Source organism: Corvus hawaiiensis, chromosome 30 (genome assembly GCF_020740725.1).
Source record: "Corvus hawaiiensis isolate bCorHaw1 chromosome 30, bCorHaw1.pri.cur, whole genome shotgun sequence".
NCBI classification, from domain to species: Eukaryota; Metazoa; Chordata; class Aves; order Passeriformes; family Corvidae; genus Corvus; species Corvus hawaiiensis.
The window spans coordinates 9,430,177-9,451,601 of NC_063242.1; the positions used below are offsets into that span (position 1 = coordinate 9,430,177).

Below are 21,425 nucleotides of genomic sequence, written 5' to 3' on the forward strand. Positions count from 1 at the left end.
AAGGCTTAGGAGGAAGGCTTTTTTTTTTTTCCCAAAGATATGCTGCATAACCATGTTCTTATCACACAGCTCTGTCTATATATTGGGGCTTATGTCTATAGAAATGTCTAATTATGACACTAGGAAACAGTTTTTAACTTAGATGTAAAATCAGTAATTTAGAATACCAATATGTTCTTCATCCATGGTCATTTTTTTCCAGAGTTTGTTTTAAAAGAAAAAAAAAAAAAATCCGTTCAACAAGTTTCATTTGACTTTTACTTATCGTTGAATACACATGAAATGTGCTTTCAATGCATAAAAATCACAGTGGATAGCAGCAAAGGACTTGGGGGAAATTAAGGAGAATTTGATCATTCACATTGTGATTAATCTGCACATTGATGAAAGATAGCTATTTCACACTTCTAAAAATAAACTTGAGATCATTCTTTCCAACAAAACAAAACAAGAAAAAAAAGCCTCCCAAAATACACAAAACCCCCCAAAACAAACATAAATCCAAATGCATTACTTTTCTTTTACACATAAAAATGAAATATTTTTATGGCAGCAAAAGATTTTGATAATAATGAAAGTCTGTAAACTGTAGTTCAATCTCTTTTTGTTGTTGTTGTTCCCAAAGTGCAAGATGCAAGATTCCCGTAAGCTTTCAGTAGTGCTTTTCCTGTAAATAATCCTTCATTTTGTTTGGCAAAGGCAGTTTTTGAATCAGGTCTATTCTGGTGTACTGACGTATTACAAAACGACACAGGTACTGTAAAGAGCGCACCTGCATAAACCGGGATACTGGATTTGTCAGTCTCACTGGGTAAGTTGCAGATCCAGGCAGCCGGGATCTCGAATAGCAGAAAGCTCCATTTTCAGAGTCCCTGATTGAATGTTCAATTAAGTCAACTATAGATGTATGTCCCTCCACATCTGGCTGTTCATAAAAACTAAACCTACCATTTGAGTGTTCAATTCTAGTGTGAAGAGTTTTTCCATGGGAACGAAAACTCAAACTTAAAAGATAACGATCATCAGAACTATCTCGAACGAGAAACGAGCCATCAGGCACATTAGCTAATTTTCCCTCTGCCTCCCAGCGTGTAATGGGGCCCCAGTACCATCCTTGTTTTGCAAGTTTTTTCAGTTCTTCTGTGAGACTTGTCACAACCATAGGACCGCTGTTCTGTACAGAGTCATAAACTCTTCCAACTCCTGGGGCAGTGTTAGGATCAAAATTCAAATGGCAGCGCATACTTTCAGCCACATGGGCATCTGTGCCATTTAATCCATTGAAGTTCCTTTGGATTTGATTATTCTGCATTGGAGGTAGCAAAGGTGAGAGTGGAGGGACATCGCTATGATTAACTCTTGGGCTTTGCAACATGACTCCTGTGGTACCAATCAACAAACCATTCACTGTCTGGTCCACAAAGATATCCGGTGCAACGACTACATCCTGATCCACTTGGCTCTCATCTTCATGGAAAGCATTTCCCCCCACTTGAGAAGAAACAGTCGAAACTTCCATGGGTGAGGAACTATCCAGACAGTAACTACGTGATCCTTCCAAAGGATACATTCCCTCATCTAAAGGCACAGTATACTGAATGTAGTCCTGAGGCATTAATCCAATAACTACAGGCACATGTTCATCAATATGAAGATGCAAGTCCCCGTTCTGAGATTCCGTATTTTTTAATGCATTGTTTTGTTCCTGGAACACATTTTCTGACTGCAAGTCATGGAAGTCCTTTCGAACACCATTCAGTGCTGGGCTTGGATTAGAGGAATGGACCAAGGCCTTGACTTTCACTTCCATTTTGATGCAAGTCTCTTCTGAATTTGTAGGTCGAAGGGGCCACGGAGTTGGGCTGTAATGGTGATTACGGAGGGAAGTGGATCTCAGAGGTCTTTGAGCTCGCACATCTTTGAAGGTTATTGGAGCAGATGAGGAAGAAAATGTGTCATCATCTGCAGAGCTTACAGATGGTGTGCTGCCTTTGCCTTTCTGTTTTTGTTTTGCTGAAAGCCTTCTTTTTAATGTACCCATTAAACTTTCACTTTTTGATCTATTTTTGCCTCCTTTTTCATCTTCACTATTGACTTCACAGCTCGCCAAATCTTTACCATAGCAGCTGCCAAACAAGGAGTCATCTTTTCCAAATTCACTTAGTGATGGCTGCTGAACCACTACAAAGTCACTTTCATCTTTACTTTTATTTAAGTTAAAGGACTTGCGAATTGTTTTGAGACTAATTTTCTTCATTATGACAAGTCACCAAATCCAGCTGATCAGCAGTGCTTGCAGTGATATAGCCCTAACACATGAAGAGCAGCTTCTGCTTCATTTATGTGTTTTATCCAGCCTCATTTAACTTCAAGAGCCATTTCCTGGAAACAAATACAAAACAATTAAATTCACAAAAGAAATATTTCAAAAATTATCTATAAAGGTTTCCCCCTCTCCAATAAAAACAGAAATTGCAGTACTTTAACAATGGGCATCAAATAAAAGTAAAAATAGGGAGCTGACTTTGAAACAATCAGGCTCAAAAAATGAAACTCCTATATCTGCCTTGGAGATTTCCACAACTTTATTCTGTTTTCAGCATGGTGTTTTCTGAAATGTACACATCCCTTATATCACACACACAGGCACATATATTTAATGCATTTATATATAATTTTCAAACACATAAACAGTCCTCTCTTTCAGAAGGCTCTTAAAAAAACCCCACATAAGTAACTACAGAAGATAAAACTACAGAAAACATTCTATTCAACAGAATTCCTACATGCAGGTTAAACTGTGATTGGTCCTAAAAACATGGTCGTATAAGGCTATACTTTCTCTACTCTTTCTCCATAAAGTTGAGTAATATTTAAAAGGTTACATATTTATAGGAAAACTAACTGTAGTGAAAAAATAGAGGGACATTAACAGCAAAGTAACATACATTTACAGCAAGTCCCCTCCTGAACTTCTGTGAAAGAAAATATTTCCAAACTGTTTTAGGCACAGAAAACCAAGTCAGAGGTTCTTATTGCCTAAAACTATTAGAACTTTTCTTCCTCTGGTACTTCTGCCAAGACCTAGTGGACACAGCTGCTTAAGTTCCAGCCAACTGCTCCCACCTGGCATCTTGCAGAATCAGGTACCCACAAATTTGATCTTTTAGATTTTTTTTTTCTTGATTGAGGTTTGACTGTGTTTTGGGAGGGCTTGGGAGGGGCTTGGTTTATTTTGTTTTAATTTTAGCTAGACTGTCCAAAGTAAACAGCTCTGCAGAGAAAAGGATAACACATGGGAAAGAGAAGAGGGGGAAGTTGCTACTCACACAGAAGTAGGTACTACAATTAGTAGTAGCCGTTTTTCCACGTACCTCCAAATACGTGCGATGTTAGCAGCTCAACCTGCAGCAGCAAGCCTGGCTCCAGGCTAAGCATGGCAAGCTGAAGGAGTCTAAGAATCTTTCAAGAAATCTTCCAACCTTGGTGGACTGAGGGGAAAGTAAAACAGCCCTTATATATGCACTTCCCACTTTTCTCCCATGGTATCACAATACAAGCAAACCAAGAAAAACAGTGCAATGGACTGAAGTAAGTTTTATCAACTAAACAATATGGTTTTCTTAAATAAGTATTCAAAAACAGCATAAAAGCATGGAAGAACAATGATTGCTACAATCAAAGAGCAGTCCATTGGCTATTATTGTTGCCTAGCCCAACTTTTGTGGTCCCCAAAGTACACAAAGGCTAAAGGATCATATCCAAAGCCAACTAAAAGGCAATGTGAAGCATCTATGTATTCTGAATTTCAAAACACCTTGAAAAATTTTAAGTAAAGCCCTGATGCTGAAGGGATGGACACTGCTCCATAAAAAGCAGAAGCAGCAAAGACTGATTTACTTGGATTGCACCCTAGTCATATCTTCAGCAACCTATTTCGAACACTGGTTCTGTGTCCTTGTCATAACTGCCAATATATCCCAAGTCCATCTTTAGAGTACATTCAGATCTTTCCATTTCATTTTTTTAATTACCAAAATAAATAACACTGTCTTTCAATGGGGAGAAACTAAAAGGTTTCTCTTGTCTGTAAACTGATTTACTTTCTATCAGCAAAGAACAAACATGACCAAAACACTTGCTTCCTAGACAAAAGACTAAGAATCAATTACTTGCTATAAATGAATATTAAGACCTTAAAAAAACAGAACCAGTATTTTATGATACATTCACTAGTTATTTTCCACTTTTAACATGATACCTGTTGTATCAGGAGTCATGAAACCCTAAAACGCCATACGCCAGTTACACAATTTGAAGACAATCCTGAGTTATGTGTATGAATTTTCAAAGGTTAAAACACTATTTTACTTTCCTACAAGTGCAGATAAAGGGAGACTTACATGTCAATTAAAAGGAGACTCAAAATGTCAACGACCTTCTATTCCTAAATCATTTGGATTTTGCCACCTTTCCAATTTGCAGAACTCTTTGTCATCTGTAACTAAATGAACCTACAAAATGAGTGAAAATTACAACTTCAGGATTCCGTGCTTCTCCTAAACTAACAAAGTCAGAGGATTGATTCATTTGACAAATTTAACTGTGCTTTTGTGTATGTAGTACCAGAAGCCTGGGAACTGTCACATTAGCTCCACCTGTGAAATCCAGTGTTCTCCAACTGCTTCTGACATCCACAAGCTGACACTATTTCCACTTTTCCAGAAATATCCCCGCCTCCTTGTGGAAGGTACTGTCTGCAGATACCGATATCTTCACTCTTATGACCAGCGACAGGACTTGAGGAAACAGCATGAAGCTGAGTCAGGGGAGATTTAGGTTAGATACCAGGAAAATGTTTTTCACCCTGAGGATGGTTGGGCACTGGAACAGGCTCTCCAGGGAAGTGGTCAGAGAACAAAGCCTGACAGAGTTCAAGAACTGTTTGGACAATGCTTTCAAGGCACACAGTGTGATTCTTGGGGTGTCCTGCAGAGAGCCAGGAGCTGGATTCAATTATCCTGATGGGTCCCTTCCAACTCAGTATATTCTAGATTCTATAAAATGCATGGCTCATTAGTTGTATCCTCGTAAAAATTAATGTCAAGATATAAGAATGGTTTGATAATCAACTGCAAAGCACATTAACAACATGCATCTATCCAGAAGCCCAGTCCATTCATGCATGAGAAGGTGACAAAAATCTAGTGACAGCCCAGGTCGAAGCTCTCCAAACTAAACTGAGCAGACTCACACCATGAGAGCAAGTCTCTAAACAAGTCTTCCACGAGACCCACTCTATGATACCTCCTACACATATTTTATCCAAGACAGGAGAAAATAAATACACCCTGAAGTCAAATACCCTAACTGATCCTGATACTCCTGATACTCCTCTCTGCAGATACTTAAAAAGTACCAGCTAATTCTGCATTGCACATCAGTGCGTTTAAAAACGCTGTATAAACAGCCCTCAATATATGATACACTCATATGCTTGCAAGTCTAGAATTCTTTGCAGCCTGCATCTAATAGAGCTGGAGCAGAAGAGCCCCAGCATACACCCCTTCCTGGAATAAATTAAAATGAATTATGCAACTTCTTCACAACCCTCAGCACAGCAACAGCTTCACTAGTATTTTGCATGAATTGCAGCGTGACTGAAGTCTCCAACCAATGTGCTCTTCCAGTGCCATCTGCTGTACAGTGAATTAGACAGCCTAACAAGAGACACCTTTAAAAATTCTTCTGGCAGATATTTGCACCTATAAACAGACTTGAACTCTACCAATGTATTCCCAAAGCCTGATGGCTATGTGTGCAGAAACACCTGGAACACACAGACTGAAAATGAGAGATTCATCAAATCCAGAAAGAGAATGAGATCGTAATGCACATAATAATGCAGTAGAATGAAATTCAAACTTATGAACTTTCATCACAAATTCTGCATCTCAGAACCTTTAATACTATGCAGTTTGACAAAATACAGGCCAGGCCTCTGGACAAAAATGACCAGGTTACTACCCAGCAAACACCATGCCCCCTTTGTGCACACAAAAATAATGAAAACTAAACTTGGAGGAAGAGCAACATTTATCAATCACATACAAATGTGAAATTATTAGTGAAGATAATTTGGGCTAAAAGTTCGCTTTACAGGCTGCTTCTTGGAAACCTGAAGAGCAGGCCATGCAATCGTACATGAATTATTATGGTGGCCAGCACTGATGTATGAAAAATTATGAAAGTTTTAAATATATATCAGTTTCTGCAAATCTAGTTTGAATATTCCAGCATTTCAGAGTAGTTTCAGTTTGATGCTACAAAATGCTTTCAGTAGATTGGAATTGCATATCTTTCTCGAAGAAGTGTTTGCAAAAGTATACCAACAAAAAAGTTTGATTATATTTATGCTGTCTTTATTAATTTCTTATCTTTCCACACTTTTATGTTAGGCACATTTATTTCCTGAGAAAAATACTATAAACAATGCTGCCAAAATGCAGTACAATAGAAATAAACTAGGATTAACTTTTAGGAGTGAGGACAGAGAACATCATACTGGCAACATAAAGCAAAATACAACTCATGTCTGAACAAAGAATTGTCCTTAAAAAGTTTAATAAAAATATCATCACAAAAATTACTTCAAATTATTAAGTCAACGCTACTTCAGATAACTTTTCTAAAATAAATGTTAATCTGCTTATTTATTTCCATAAAGTGAAACAGTTGAGCACTGAACTTGATTTTTTTAATCCACATCATCCTACATCATTCTTGAAAAGTCTGTCTTTCACTTAGAAATATATATGTATTCTTATACTGGATCATCATAAGACTTACATAATTTACAATTTCAATTTATTGTATTTTAACATAAAGCTTTATATTAAGAAAATAACTGAGAATACCTTGAAAGTTATAAGTTTCTGCATTCCTGGCACAACAAGCACTAGGTTCTCATCACAGGCAGATAATGAAGCCTATTCTAATCTGCAGAAGTGTAAGGTGTCATTCCCCTGCTGTCCCCAAATTCTCACTGAAATATACTCATGCATTCTTTGGAAGAATGTGTCAAAAACAGCATCTTAAGGTAATGCCAATTTCAAGTGCTATATTTTAGAAATTCATAAGTGTCTAAATTTTCTCCAAAGATACTAAATCTATTCATGTGTATTATTAAGGAGTTGCTCTCCATACCCATTCCCATCAATTTTACTTCAGTACTGAAGCCTGTATCACTGGAAGTTTTTCTTCAAACCAGTATACAAAATACTGACTCGAGGTATTTCCTGGTATGTACTTAGAGTTTCAGGCTATATGAGTACAGAAACTATACAAAATACTCATTAAATAAAGAGAGATTCAATATCTACTTCAAACACCATCAGTTTCTAAAAGAACATACACACTTCATGGCAACTTTTGGCTTTTTCGCTATACATGCCATAAGCACACTGAAGATGATGAGGTTTTTCCCTTCCCTGAGCTTCAGGTAAATTCCTACATTGTACTGCTTTTTAGTAAGAGTGTTTAAATGAAATAATCTAAATTCCATTGCATACTCTTCTACCTTGAAAACAACAAAAAAAGTAGATGGTTTCAGCAGTGGCTTGCTTGCTAATGGATGAACACTGTCCTAATATGACTGCAAATTTTATAAAAGCCCTTCTGACCTGCATGCCTGCTTTTCTAGTGAGCGCAAGGCTCAGATGTACAACTTCACATAAATTTGGAACAAGGGAAAAACAGATGAGAAGCTCATCTGAAAGTTCATTACACTTATAACAATTCAAGAGTACTTAAAGCCTCCTATTTTTAAGCTAACTAATCAAAGACCTGAACACTGAGTTTTTCACCACAAATTTAAATTTCTATCCTCTAAGATTTGAGCAGCTGAGAAAAGTATGGTCAACCTCTCTAGAGGCCAATATAATTGAACAGGTTTTATACAGATCACAATTTAAAACAAACCAACCAACCAACAGTAAGTCATGTCATTTAGTCGTATCATCTGTCCAATTTTACTTCCTCTTTTTACAAAGCTTAAAGAGAAAACAGTCCACGGGCACTACTGTTCTAACACCGTATAGAGTAACCCTAATCACTAGCAACCTTTAGCAGTGAATAACCGAGGTACACCTTTAGTAATATGTAGAAAAGTGGGGTAAATTAATAATGAAAACTTGACACAAAGGAATTTTTCTTTGTCACTTCTGGTTATGGGAATTAAATGTATGCAAAACCAGGAACACAGCCACTGGAAAAGTCCAAATACCTTGATTGTTTGTCCCTGGCCTGCTGTTGAAAAAAAATGCTCTTTTAACATTTAGATTTCTCTGATTTTTTTTTCCTTTTTTTTTTTTTGAACACTACTTAATCCATGAGTGCTTGCAATAAGTCCTGTTCTTTCCCATATTTGGTTGCAGAACAGAATATTTCTATCTGATTGGTGGTTTTCCTCTGGGGAGTAACTTAAGGGTGTTAAATGGCATCTCTATTACGGTTCATATGTGTATATACAGTCTTGTAACTACAATAATTTCATCACTAGAATAGCCAAACCCAGTTACTAATATTAACAGCCCTCAGCCAAGGTTACATCTCTGTTACTCAAGGATGGCTGGCTGGGATCCATGTCTGCTCCCCAGCTACCATAGGCACACTAATGTGGGGGTGTTAAAGTGAAGTCAGCACCAGTTGGTGTCGGCTCAAGAACACACACAATGTCACGATACCAGAGCTGCTGTTGGAGGAGGAAGCTCCAGGGAAGCTGGGTGGATGACAGCCAATAACCACTTCAGCCATTCCTGCTAGATCTCTCACAAACTGAGAATCAACACCCAAACAGGGAAAACAAGCTGACTGTACTTTTCATACATTTACTAAAAGACAGACACAAGTACCACCTTTCATCACTTTCTTTTAAGCAAATATAAGATAATAAAGCATACTGCTAACAGATTGTTTGAAGTATGGGGAAAAAACATCAGGAAAATGAAGCCACAATTTGGCTCTAAGATCCTGATTAACAGTGAGGGGGAAAAGGAGCAACCAAAAATAACCCAGTAGTTCTATTTATGCCAAGGCACTAAAAAAGAAAAAAGTGGAAAATTTTTGATGAATCTAATGGGAGAAGTCACTAAAGAAACCTGCTATGTTCATGCGTTTCAATGCAGGAAATCACATCCATTGAGTGCAAATAAACCTTTGCTTTTAGTTTTCACACAGCTGTGCAGAAGCAGACGAAGAATGAGAATAATGCTCAGTCAGGCTCTGTTTTCATTTCTTACTATTTTAGAAGAATGTAGCAGCCAGCCTTGCAGCAGACTGTCTGTCAGCAAAAATTAAGTTTAGTTTCATAAGCAAAGGTTAGACTTCCTGGGAGATAATGCATGAGAATTCCTTTCCTTTCCAACTAAGGGTCCATCCCCCACTCCATTCTGACAGAAGATAAATACACGAAAATGTTTCCCCTCTGTTGTAATGTAATGGGGTAGCCTCACCATGATAACAAGGAGGATTTATGCTTATCCAAGATATTTATTCAATCCTCTTAAACCATAACACAGTTAGGAGTCCGAAAAGTTGTAAAACGATAATGCTCTACAAACGAGCATTTCATTTAACAATATGGACTGACATCATATTTTGTAAAAGGAATAAATTTTGAAACATTTTTGCTCTAAGATGGCAAGGAACAGATTCTGCGCCTACGTATTTGAGAACAACATAAGTGTTTGAAATTAATATTGTGAAAATGAAAGGAAGAATGGGAAAAACACAGTAAAAACAAAAAAAAAATGCATTTCTATGCTTCTTTTCATTGAGAAGTATGCATAAATATCTAAATTCTGGAACGTGTGTTGAAAAGAACATAACCTATGTCATTGTATGGATGCAGGTACTAAAACCCAAATCTGAATGCAGTTAGGTTTCAGGATCCTGAAGCATTTCCAAATGTAATTTTAGAAATGCTGTCCCATCCATTCAAAGCATATACCAGAAAGACAGAAATAATAAAGCAGACCATTCTCTCAAATTGATTTTTTTGTGGTCAGCAATAATCTGACCACTCTTATGTTAGTGACCAAATAATGTAATTGTGAGAAAGACTTTTCCAGCCCTTCCCAAAAAAGGAAAGAAAGCCCTCAGCAGACATGCAACAGCTAAATATTACCACTTCACATTGACTTATATTGATTTTGGTTTCGCTTTCAAAGTTCGGGCTGGTGTTTCTACAGCAAGCAGAGAAACACTGTTACTGTGTACCACTTCCAAAACACAAATCAAGACAGCTGAAAAGGGCCTGCTGCAAACAAATATTTTGATGAGGAAACATAAAACACGAATTATCTTTTCCTACTGTGCTATCAGAACAGACATTCAACTTACCAGGCCAAACCTCTGTTACCAGTGAACCCCCCAGCATGAGGGGCATATACCAAATGGGCAATACAGAAAGACACCACTCCATTAACACATAAAGCTGCATTATGTGTTTGTTTCCTGCCTCCATGGAAAAAAAAACCACTAGAAAATAAAAGGGACAATACGGTGAGGAGAAAGAGGAAAATACAGGAAAAGTAATAGAAAAAGAAGCCTCTAATACCATATGGTACCATTACAGAGACAATTATTCTAGGAGGTATTGAAAAACACCTGGAGGACAACTCAGTCATTGGTCACAGCCAGCACAGAGTCATGAGAGGAAAAGTTCTGCTTGTCAAACCTGATTTCCCTTTATGACAAGGTAACCCACCTAGGTAATCAAAGAAAGCAAAGTGATGTTATCTTTTTGGACTTCAGCAAAGCTTTTGATACTGTCACAGGATCCTTCAGGACAAAATGTCCAGCACACAGCTGGATAAACTCAGCATGCGATGGGTGAGCAACTGGCTCATGGGTCTGGCACAAAGAGTTATAGTGAATGGGCTGACATCACATTGATGACCTCTCACCAGTGGGTCTCTGCAGGGGTCCATCCTCGGCCCTGTGCTTCTTTCAACATCTTTATAAATGACTTGGACACAGGACTGGAAAGGACACTGAGCAAGTTTGCAGATGACACAAAATTGGGAAGAGCAGAGAGGTCCTGCAGAGAGACCTTGACAAATTAGAGGTCTGGGCAATCACCAACCATACAAGTTTAACAAGGGCAAGTGCCTGATTCTGCACCTAGGATGGGGTAACCCTGGATGTACGGACAAACTGGGGAATGAGAGGCTGGAAAGCAGTGCCACAGAAAGGGGCTTGGGGGTCCTGGTCGATGGCAAGTTGAATCTGAGTCAGCAGTGTCCTGGCAGCCAGGAGAGCCAAGTGTGTCCTGGGGGCATCAGGCACAGCATCGCCAGCTGGGCAAGGGAGGGGATTGTCCTGCTCTGCTCTGCACTGGGGCAGCCTCACCTCGAGTGCTGGGGACAGGTTTGGGTGGGTATATAGGAAAGATATTAAGCTGTTATAGAGCATCCAAAGGAGGGCCACGAGGATGGTGAAGGGCCTTGAGAGGGAGCCGCATGAGGAGTGGCTGAGGTCACTTGGTCTGTTCAGCCTGGAGGAGACTGAGGGGAAACTTCACTGCAGTTACAACTTCCTCATAAGAGGAAAAGGAGGAGCAGGCACTGATCTCCTCTCTGTGGTGACCAGGGACAGGACCCAAGGGAATGGAAAGAAGATTGTTGGTGGGGGAGGGGTTAGGTGGGATATTAGAAAAAGGTTTTTCACCCAGACGGTTGAGCCCTGGAACAGACTCCCCAGGGCAGTGGTCACAGCACCAAGCCCGACAGTTCAAGATGTGTCATATTGTGTAACTCTGGGTCTGTCCTGCACAGGGCCAGAAGCTGGACTTTGATGATCCTTGTGAGTCCCTTCCAACTCAGAATATTCTGTGATTCGTATTTCTGCTGAAAATTAAAAGGGTTTACACAGCATAACTACATATGTCACTATACTACAAATTTTTAAATATTGCCATTCTCCCTAAATTATGAGTTGTTAATTTGTTACAGTCATCTTTTTTGCTTCTGCCTGTCCCAGTCACCTGATGTGAAAATGAAGGTAGAGGAAGTAATTTCAACATACTATAGCACCAAGCAAGCATGACTGACAATTTTGCTTTCTTTAAGATGCAATATGGGATACTGTCTTCTTGAGGAGCAAAAATGAGAAAACAACATATCAGGAGAGCTGTGAAGTCACATCCACAAGGAAAAAACCAAAACCAAACCAAACCAACCCTACAACACAACAAACCCAAAACATAGCTAAACCTAACTTTTATTTTAAACACCTCACTAGCCACACTATCTAGCCAACAGGTGGCTTCAGAGCCCATGTTTGTAAAACAATATCTTCACCAGCAAGTGGTAAACTGCTCACTTTCCCACTTACATTCATGTCATTTATGCTTATCTGACAGACAACCAGAAACATATATAATTGGCCTTTATTCCTACAAATAACATCCACCTGGCATCAAAGATATTAAAAAAAACAGAAAAAAACCCCCATATCTGCACAAATTAGCTCCAGGTAATACGATTACTTTCGAAATATTATTACTGGGGAAAAAAAAAAACCTTTTTAAAAATACCCCAAAAACTTAGTAACTAAATTTGAATTATTGCTTTAAGAATTTAATTATCTAACATATTCCAGTAGTAACAAAAGAAACACTGTTAAAGTCTAAAAGACAAATACATTAGATAGAGATTTGTCTACCAAATACACAAGCTGAAACAAAAGCACCTGAAATAATTTTTCAAGCTAGATAGCGACTGGTTTGAAAATTAGCTATACAGAAAAAGAGGATTCAATTTTTCTATCATATGCAGCACAGTCATGTTCTGCAGCTGGAGAAACTGGAAGATTAATTTTCCTATTTTTCAGCTCTTCTAGGAGGTCAGAACATACAGCAACACACTGCAGCCTTACGCCATCTTGTACCATTCCGTCTTGGATCTCATGACTGAGGCTGACTCCAAATTAATCTCCCTGCTATAGTTTTTCACTGAGGATGAATGACCCTTTGAACTTGTATGACCAGGTAGAATCTCCAATGTTTTTACAACTATTACGCCCACCTGCTTCCACCAGGCCATTTTCAACAAGAATAAAAGCTTTCTTTCCTTAGAAGATAACACTCTATGCTCTCAATTCAAGCTAAGATGCAGCAATTCTTTATGAGACAGTTAACCCTCTACATAAATTGAAGGATTAAATGAACTCATTTATGGTCTGAGGGAAAGAATACAGTGTCCTGATTAAAGAGAAATAAAAGTGGAAAGATCTCCCACAACATCTGTACAGAGTTCACACATGCAGAGATATCTCCAAGCATGCTGAGGAGGAAGAAGCAGCTAATAAAGACAATCCCCAGAATCACAGACAAGATTATTCACCAAATTATCAGAGAGAAATACAATGTATTTGCTACACGGATGTCACAAAGGTCCACCATTACCCTCCAGACAAAAATGTTTACTGTCAATATTACATAATACTTGCCTCACATCAAGGCATTTGGTTGCCATACGACTCAAAGATTTAATAAGTTTTCAACCTGCAGACTGCTACCTCTACGGCTTTCCTGTTTTGTGCACACCAAATCAGTTTGTATCTTTAAGTTCTAACAGTGGAAAATTCCAGCAGAATACAAACACCAACAACTGATACTATTCACATGTGCATTGTGAAAGAAAGCTAATTTTGTGAAATTATCACAGATTTCTTCCATTCTTTTTTTTTTTTTATTAAAGACAGCAACATTTTTCCAAAGCAATAACCAACTGTGTTACTACAATGCATACATAACATACATATAATTTGAAAGTGTATGAATCCTTTCAGTAAAATTCCTTGAAAAGAGAAGTAGATATTCATTGAACTATGAACGACTTGGGATGACAAGGCATTGGCTACATTTAAACAATAATTACATTTAGGCAATCAAGGTCATTCTAATCCCTGAAATAACAACGAATACGTAAAATACTGTAACAGAGTGTCTCATATAAAGTAAAAGGCTACTATTCAAGAAACTAAGTTCCCTAGTCACTTCTCAAAAGTTCAGAATTAAACTCACATTCAGAGACTATTGTTTGTTTTAGCATTACTTCCTATAGAAAGAAAACCCAACCATGCAAGGCTTCTGTGTATGCCCTGCAGCCCCTCGAGGGCTGCCTGATGAAGTTTTATCCAATAAGCAGATAGGCAGTGTCCCAGCTGAGAGAGCAGCCATGGAAAAAATTCATATATTCTTACATATACAAAAATTCAAGGGCGTTTCTAAATACAGGAAAAGCTTTCTCTGGAACTCAAAAACTATGTTGAAAACCAAGGAGAAAAGTGGCATGAAACAACTCCATTTCTCAGAGAAATGCTGTTCACAAAAAACTGTTTCATTGTAACATAAAAATGTTTACCTCTGACCTTAAAGATACCACCCATATTCACAAGAAGCAAAAGTGATTTGTTACTGTGACCTGTTTTTCAATTCTGGTTAACAGTTAAAAAGAGAAAGGCTTAGGAGATACTTTTTATATCACTGTGGTAAGAAACCAGTAGCACAAATTATTAAACTTTAAAAACATTTTCTATGTATCATATTAATTCAAAATTTGGGAGTCTTTACTACTAAAATAATCTCTAAGTTCCACTAATTTTACTTTCTTGAAAATTTAAGATATTATCACTAAAATAATCACAGACAACTTCTCTCAGCAAGTAAAATGCTTTGTGTTTCCCCTCTTAAACAGCATAGTGAGAAAAGTCATTTTATATCCTTTATCTGAACCATTTATATAGGAAACATAGTAGACAATTTCATTCATGAGGTTCAAAGTCCAAGAACTCAGAAGCTAAGAAAAGCCAGAAGAGTTTCCTGACCAGTTCTCTGTCTTCTCTCACATGTGGGACAAAAATGTTTATATTAATGCTGCTCTCCAACATCCTTTAAAATGTATAGTCCTACCATTTACTTACAGTACACCAATTAAGCTCGAAATTCCAGACAAAATTATTGGCTTCATTAAGGAAATTTTTGCTGCTTCTATATCTAACACTTAAATGTTAGAGCACATGCACTTGATGCTCTATTCAAAACTTCATGAGTCACAACATAGAGAGCTTATATTCCACTTTTTTTAGAAGGATTCATAAGCTGAATAATATAGACCATCAGGCAAAATAAAGGTAATTTAATTCTGACACCTAAATTTTTAATTCACATAATGTGGAGTTATGGGGGAAAGTGGTGAAACTCTTAGGGTTTTTAGAAAACACCTACCTACCTAAATCTGAAATCTCCCCCACCTCTCTAAAATGGCAGCGGAACAAAATGTGTGCAGCTCCAGGAGTTGAGTGCAACAGCAAATTATCTTGTGCTGCAAGAGGTCAGTCAAAGCTTGTGGTCCCTTTCAGGGCTTTGTTGACAATGGAGGAGTCAGTCAAACACACGAGGTTGGGTTTCATCATTCTTTTGAGATATACCAAACCTTTCAGTAACTTCCTATCACTGTCCTCAAGTCATGATTCAACTTCCTGTCTTCTTTAAAACTTCACAATTCAGCAGATATTTTACAAAGTCCTTGCAGCCCAGTTGTTTTGTTTATCAAAGCAGTAAGCAAACTAATAACCCATATTACAGTACCGAGATGTATCAGGTAGCAGGATGAGGAGCAGAAGATCCATCAGTAGTATGTAGCTAAAGATGTTAAAAAGATGCAGAAAAAAATAAAAGCAAACCACCAAAGTTATGGAGGAGGGTAACAAAAAAAACAAAACTAATCCCCCTCTCCCCACAAAAAAAGCAGCAAAAACCAAACACCTTTCAAGGTTAGTTCCAAACCATTAATTAAAGTGATTAAAGTGCAAACCACAATAAAAGCAAATTCAGACAAACAAATAGGCCAAGGCCCAGAGTTTAAGCTTTATGACACGAGCTCTGAGTTAGCTAAACTGGTGTCACTAGCATGGCACAAAGCATTCTCACAACCCCTACCATGTTCTGCTTGTAACACAACAGATCTGACCGAGGTTGATGGCCTGCTTTCCAAAAATACAATTGAAAGCAAAGTACATTTTGACAAACCGCAAAGGTCAGAACTGCAACTACTCTTACCTGAAATAGAGATAAGAAATCTGACTTTTGTCCAAATTAGGATTATTTTTCCAGTATCTAAGCATAAGCAACCCCTCTAAGAATCTACAGGAGCTGCAAGTACTTTGGGCATACTACAACAGTCAGGTTCTGTAAAACTTTCACAAACATGAGGACCTTTGTTGTTCATGAAAATCCTTCTCCCTACACATACAGGGAGCAGCTTAACCTAGGAAGTACCAGAATTTCAGAGAGATTTTTTCTCTTTTAATTAAAAGCTCCTCAATAGCCTTTAGCCTTATCTTTTGTATATAAAAAGCAGAAGTACTTAGTGTTAACAGAACAGTATCAGTGGCTGCCTCGTGGTCAACACCTTTACCCACACATCTAAAACTGTCCATCATCACACAGAATCATGCCACCTAAAATTCAGTGGCAACCACAACTTTTTATGGACATCATGAGATGTGGAAGCATGATCATACTATCCCTCTGGATCACATAAGGAGCTTGCACCAATGGAAATCAAACTACAAAGTCTAATAACTTGAACAGTGGTCCTAGACACCATGAAAGGAGATTCCCACTTATTCTTAAGATACCCTAGTGTGCAGCAACAGTTTCAGATGCAGGATGAATTGGGACAGAAAGTCAGACTCAGGTTTTCCCTCTTCAAAGCAGTTGCATACTCCACTGGGATGAGAAAAGCACACTATCTTTATCTAGACCATTCATTTTCAGCTCTGTTAATCTTCTGCAGAACAGCTTTAGAAGAAGGAATAGAAATCTTTTCACACTACAGAGCAGCCAAAAGGCTGGTGTTCAGGGTAGTCCTCATACAGAAAGGACAGAAGTGGAAAATTTCTGTGGCTATCTCACATTCTGAATGAGGGCTCTACCTAACAAGTTGTTATATCCTATATTTTTACATCACTGGGAAATGCAGCCTGTATTGCTAGCAGTCTGTGAAACCTGTACATGCAAATGACAAAGGAATTTTTAGCTACATACTTTTGTATTTAATACCATATTTCACTGAAGATACATTTTTTCCATCACATGGATGCTGGTCCAGATGTCCACCTATTATCTATGGCCCTAAATAAATAACAGTGACAACAATCTACTTCACTCACACACACTTGGGAATCCATTTTAAGGGCAAAAGAGCATTTAATACATCGAGTGTAAGGAACCCACTCTTTCATAGTTGCATCTCACTTCTATTTGGTAGCACCCATACTATTTAATGAGGTACATTCAACTGAGATTGTCAAACAGTATCAGCTACAGAAAGATAGTCTTTCATAGCCAGGAAAAGAGATCCAATCAGTGAAACAGAAAGCAAGGTTTATTCTACAGACAAGCCAGCACAACACAACAAACAAGAAGGCAAGGCGTGGAGGAACAGAACTTCCTTCTCCTTGTTTAAAGATTGGGGGATCTTGAGTCAGGTAGTGTCCAAGGGGAAATCTTTCTGAGTACCTCTAATTAAGCAGTCTCTCCTGGAACACACTCCAGTAGCAGAACCTAGATCAGTGAAGCTCTAAGCACTATGTACCCACTGATCCCCCATGTGGCCTGGCTGCCCCTCCAAGGTCTTAGGACCCACTGCAGAGAGTAATCCAAGCTCTGCATTTCAGAAAGTGAGAATGCAAAACACAGCTTATTTAAAATATTTCCTTCCCCATTTTCCCTGGCAGGAGGCCCAATAAGAACAGAGTAAATTAATTATCTTCTTTACGGCTTAGAGTCTATCCACACATGGGAAACAGGAGACATGGTTGTGCTCAAAGTACTGTCAAATACACAGGGTAAACACACCTGTAGAGAGAGTATTATCTCCAGCTAATCTTATAAAATTACTGTAACATTTTGTTTCCACTAAACCAGAAGGCGAAACATTAAATAAATTTCTAAATTCACAGTCCTTTTAAGTCCAAGGGCGCTTTTAAGAAGGCACATACCAAAATGCTGCACAACTTGCACACTGACCAGAATAGGAACAGAATTTTGACTGCACAGGCAAAGCTGCTTAGCCATCCTTTTCACAAAGTCCTGACTCGTCACAGCAAAACCTTTCTACAGGACTACACCAGTTCTGACAAAGCTTACTCTACAAGCAAATTTTCTCATTTTGGGTCAAAATGAGAGAGACTCTTAATTATTCATGATTAAAATTGCGAAGTTCTTTTTTTCCTCCTACACCTACACTCTAATCATCTGCAGACAGAAACAGCCCACTATCCCAACCAGCAAATATGATGGAGAATATTTTAATTGCAGTTTTTAGGCAGACACGGCTTTGTCCTGATGCACACTCGAAGATGTTTGGTTGGAGTTGTGGTGGTTTTTTAAAAATAATGTTGCCAGCAACAGAAAATCATCTTGCACTTAGCCCTAAACTATCTGATTCTGCTAATATTCTGTCCTAACCCAACAAAGATTAATTAACTGGGAGCAGATATTTAACTCAATGGGACTCCTCACTGTACATTGTATTCAGCTTGCACATAAAAAAACTGGGCCTTACATTGAGCATCAGTGTATAAATTCTCACACGCAGGATCTAAGATAAAATTTTCACTGTCTGTATGAAGTAATGTGCTCTATCAGATTTACACTCAAAGCCCTTAAGATAGCTATCTCCAGAGCAAGGTCAAATTTCTGCAGAGCCAGGAGTATAGAAGCCTGGCTGCAAAAGCTAGTTATGCTTCAAAGTTCAACCATGAATAAAAGTCATGTACATGCACACCGACTTTTTTTCTCCTGTTCTGACATAAGTTTAAAGACACACTATAAATAAAATGGAAAAAAAAAAAAAGTATTAGTCCAATTAAAAAAAAAAAAGACGAGAGGATACATACTTTTCAATGCTGATACATAGAACTTCAGTTCCTTTTTTTCCCCGTCAAACAACATTTAAAACATTGCAGATTCCAAAAGCACTTATTTTTGTAATACACAGGACACCTGAGTCAGTACTGATATAACAACTTCCATTCACTGTCTTCTTCTGATCATCACTGGATTAGACAGCAACTCAGACCAGTACTGGTGGAGAATATAGACTCTCTTATCCCTGCAGTAAGGGAGCACAGAATATTTACATTTACATCAAGTATTTTCCCAAGTAACTAGATTTTTTGCACAAAATAATGCCAAAGGCCTATGGCTAATAATTTATTACTTCTCAGCATTACTTACTACTAACCAGTAGCTCTTTTCATTTCAAAAGCCAAAAAGAGGAGGAAAGTCAGTGTTTCAGAGTGCATTGATCAGCACTGGTTTTGCCTCTGTTTTCCACTAAAGAGAGAACAGGGAGGGGAAGGAATAAAAAAAGCCACAAGGTACCTACCTTACACAGACCCAGACTTAAGCTCTTACACATAACTTAGTGACTCGTACCTCTGAATGCACAAACCAACTATTCTAGAGCCAGTCTCCTCAGGCTGACCAAAATTCCAGCTTGGAAGACTTCCCCAGAACAGGTTTCACCCAAACCGGTATCCCTGCACAAACAGCTTCTGTTCAGTGAATCCAGCGAGAATTCCTTACTTGCCCAGTTCCCACCAGCTCCTGAAAGAACATCCGTCTGAAAAGCTGCCTACCCTGTTTTTGGAGTTCCACATAGCTCATCCTGGAAGGCACACCTTCTGTAATCAAAAACCTTTGCCCTGCTGACACTTGTCTCTGTTTCTCTATTTTATTAAAACTCCTAATCTAATAGCTGATTACCAACCCAAAGGGATTCCGAGGGCATTAAAACCCATTACTGATGCCAAAACCAGTCAACATTACAGCTTGTAACTGCCCTGTCCTCCAGCACTTACTGAGGCAAAGCCAGGAGAGACAGAATTCCTTTAATCAGAAGGAACAAAAAAAGAAGGCAAGCTTGACCACTGTTTTGGAGACAACTTGGGACCAAACATGCTTCAGAAACATTTGGAGTAGCCTACTATGTTCTCAACCTATTTAAGGAATGCAGACTGCTTTGGAGAAGGAAAAACAATCACCTACTCAAGACTCCTACAAACTACTGTTTTAGCACACTTACCAGAAAACGTCAAGATTAATTAAGAATAAAACTACTCAAGAAAAAACAAGAGCTCAGACACTGTAAAGCGTCTGACTGGAATCTCATTTCCAACAATGTTTTCAAGAGTACCATTCTATGTACTGTTTCCAGCAATACAGAACATCCTTGAGGAAAAATGCAGATTTAATACCTTTGGTAATCTCAAATGCTAAAACTAATCACTTTATCCACTATCTGCATTCACCACATGAACTCAAGACCATCAGAACCTTACACAACTCCTCTTACAGGTCAGTATCATACACATCCAAGTTAAATAACACAAATACAGCCACTGATTATATATCGCACTAAGAAGAAAAGAAAAATACCATATATCTGTGTGATTTACTTAACAATATGCACAGATTCTTTTTCATGGTTTAAATTTTTAACTACAGACCATTTAAACTCTGAAAAAAATTACTAACATCTACTATTTATACCTTCACTGCCAGAGAAAATGGCTCTCATCCAAAACTATTCTACAGCAGCTTACAGCAAGATTATTGGGTGTTTATAACAAAAACCCACACACTTTACAAACCTAAGATTTTTTAAAACTGCCAACCTATTGCACTTGGCAGATTACGAAAAGAATGTTTCACAGAAGACAGAGCATGAGAGACTATGTGCCCTATATATACACAAAAGGAAGCAATATTAGGGGAGCAGCACCTGGACAGAAATGTCTATATACAGCATTCTTTGCTTGGCTTTACCTGCAAGCAAGATTTTTTTCATATTCCTTCAATGGAATTTAAAGTCAGAAGCAGAACAAGTTAGCCAATGTATCCACATCCGTGCTAAACAAATACTTGTATTTAACTTGCATAGTTTTCTTGGTGATGCAGCAACCAAGAAAGAATTTTTTAGGTAACATGTGGCTTACATCCCTGTCATAAACAAGGCAAACTGAGTTCCTCAGAGTCCAAAGTGTTACATGAATGGTTAAAGAGACAGAAAAGGCCAATAGTTTCCAGAGTATTTTATCTTAATATTTTCCAGAAGAAAATTTCATGAGAGATAATAAAAATTATTATCTTTCCAAATCTTTTAAAAATTAGAAATATGTCAAGATAGGTTCTTAAATCCACGTTACAGACTAATGAATAGCAGTTAGCTTTGCAAAGCCATACACCTCAAAGCCTTCTGAAATTGTCTGGAGTTCCAGATGCTTATTGTTTGCATGCCTGTACATGACAAAAGCAAAAGGCCATGAAAACCGGCAAAAGAAAGTAT

The 21,425-nt window shown here is 38.1% G+C and overlaps 1 protein-coding gene across 10 annotated transcripts in view; it reads right to left on the reverse strand.

Annotated features, from left to right (window-relative positions):
• SOCS6 (suppressor of cytokine signaling 6) overlaps positions 1 to 21,425 on the reverse strand; it is a 123,320-nt gene that overhangs the window by 97,665 nt on the left and 4,230 nt on the right. For 2 of the 10 annotated variants that reach the window (XM_048289276.1, XM_048289274.1), the window contains exons 2-3: positions 3,375 to 3,491; positions 472 to 2,382 (exon numbers count right to left, since the gene is read on the reverse strand). The exons of 7 other annotated variants lie outside the window; for them this stretch is intronic. In XM_048289276.1, the coding sequence (XP_048145233.1) occupies positions 653 to 2,257 (1,605 nt within the window). In that variant the 5' untranslated portion in view covers positions 2,258 to 2,382; positions 3,375 to 3,491 and the 3' untranslated portion in view covers positions 472 to 652. Of the gene's footprint in view, positions 1 to 471; positions 2,383 to 3,374; positions 3,492 to 21,425 lie in introns of those variants that run through there. One more of the 10 variants, XM_048289275.1, reaches the window with a different exon arrangement.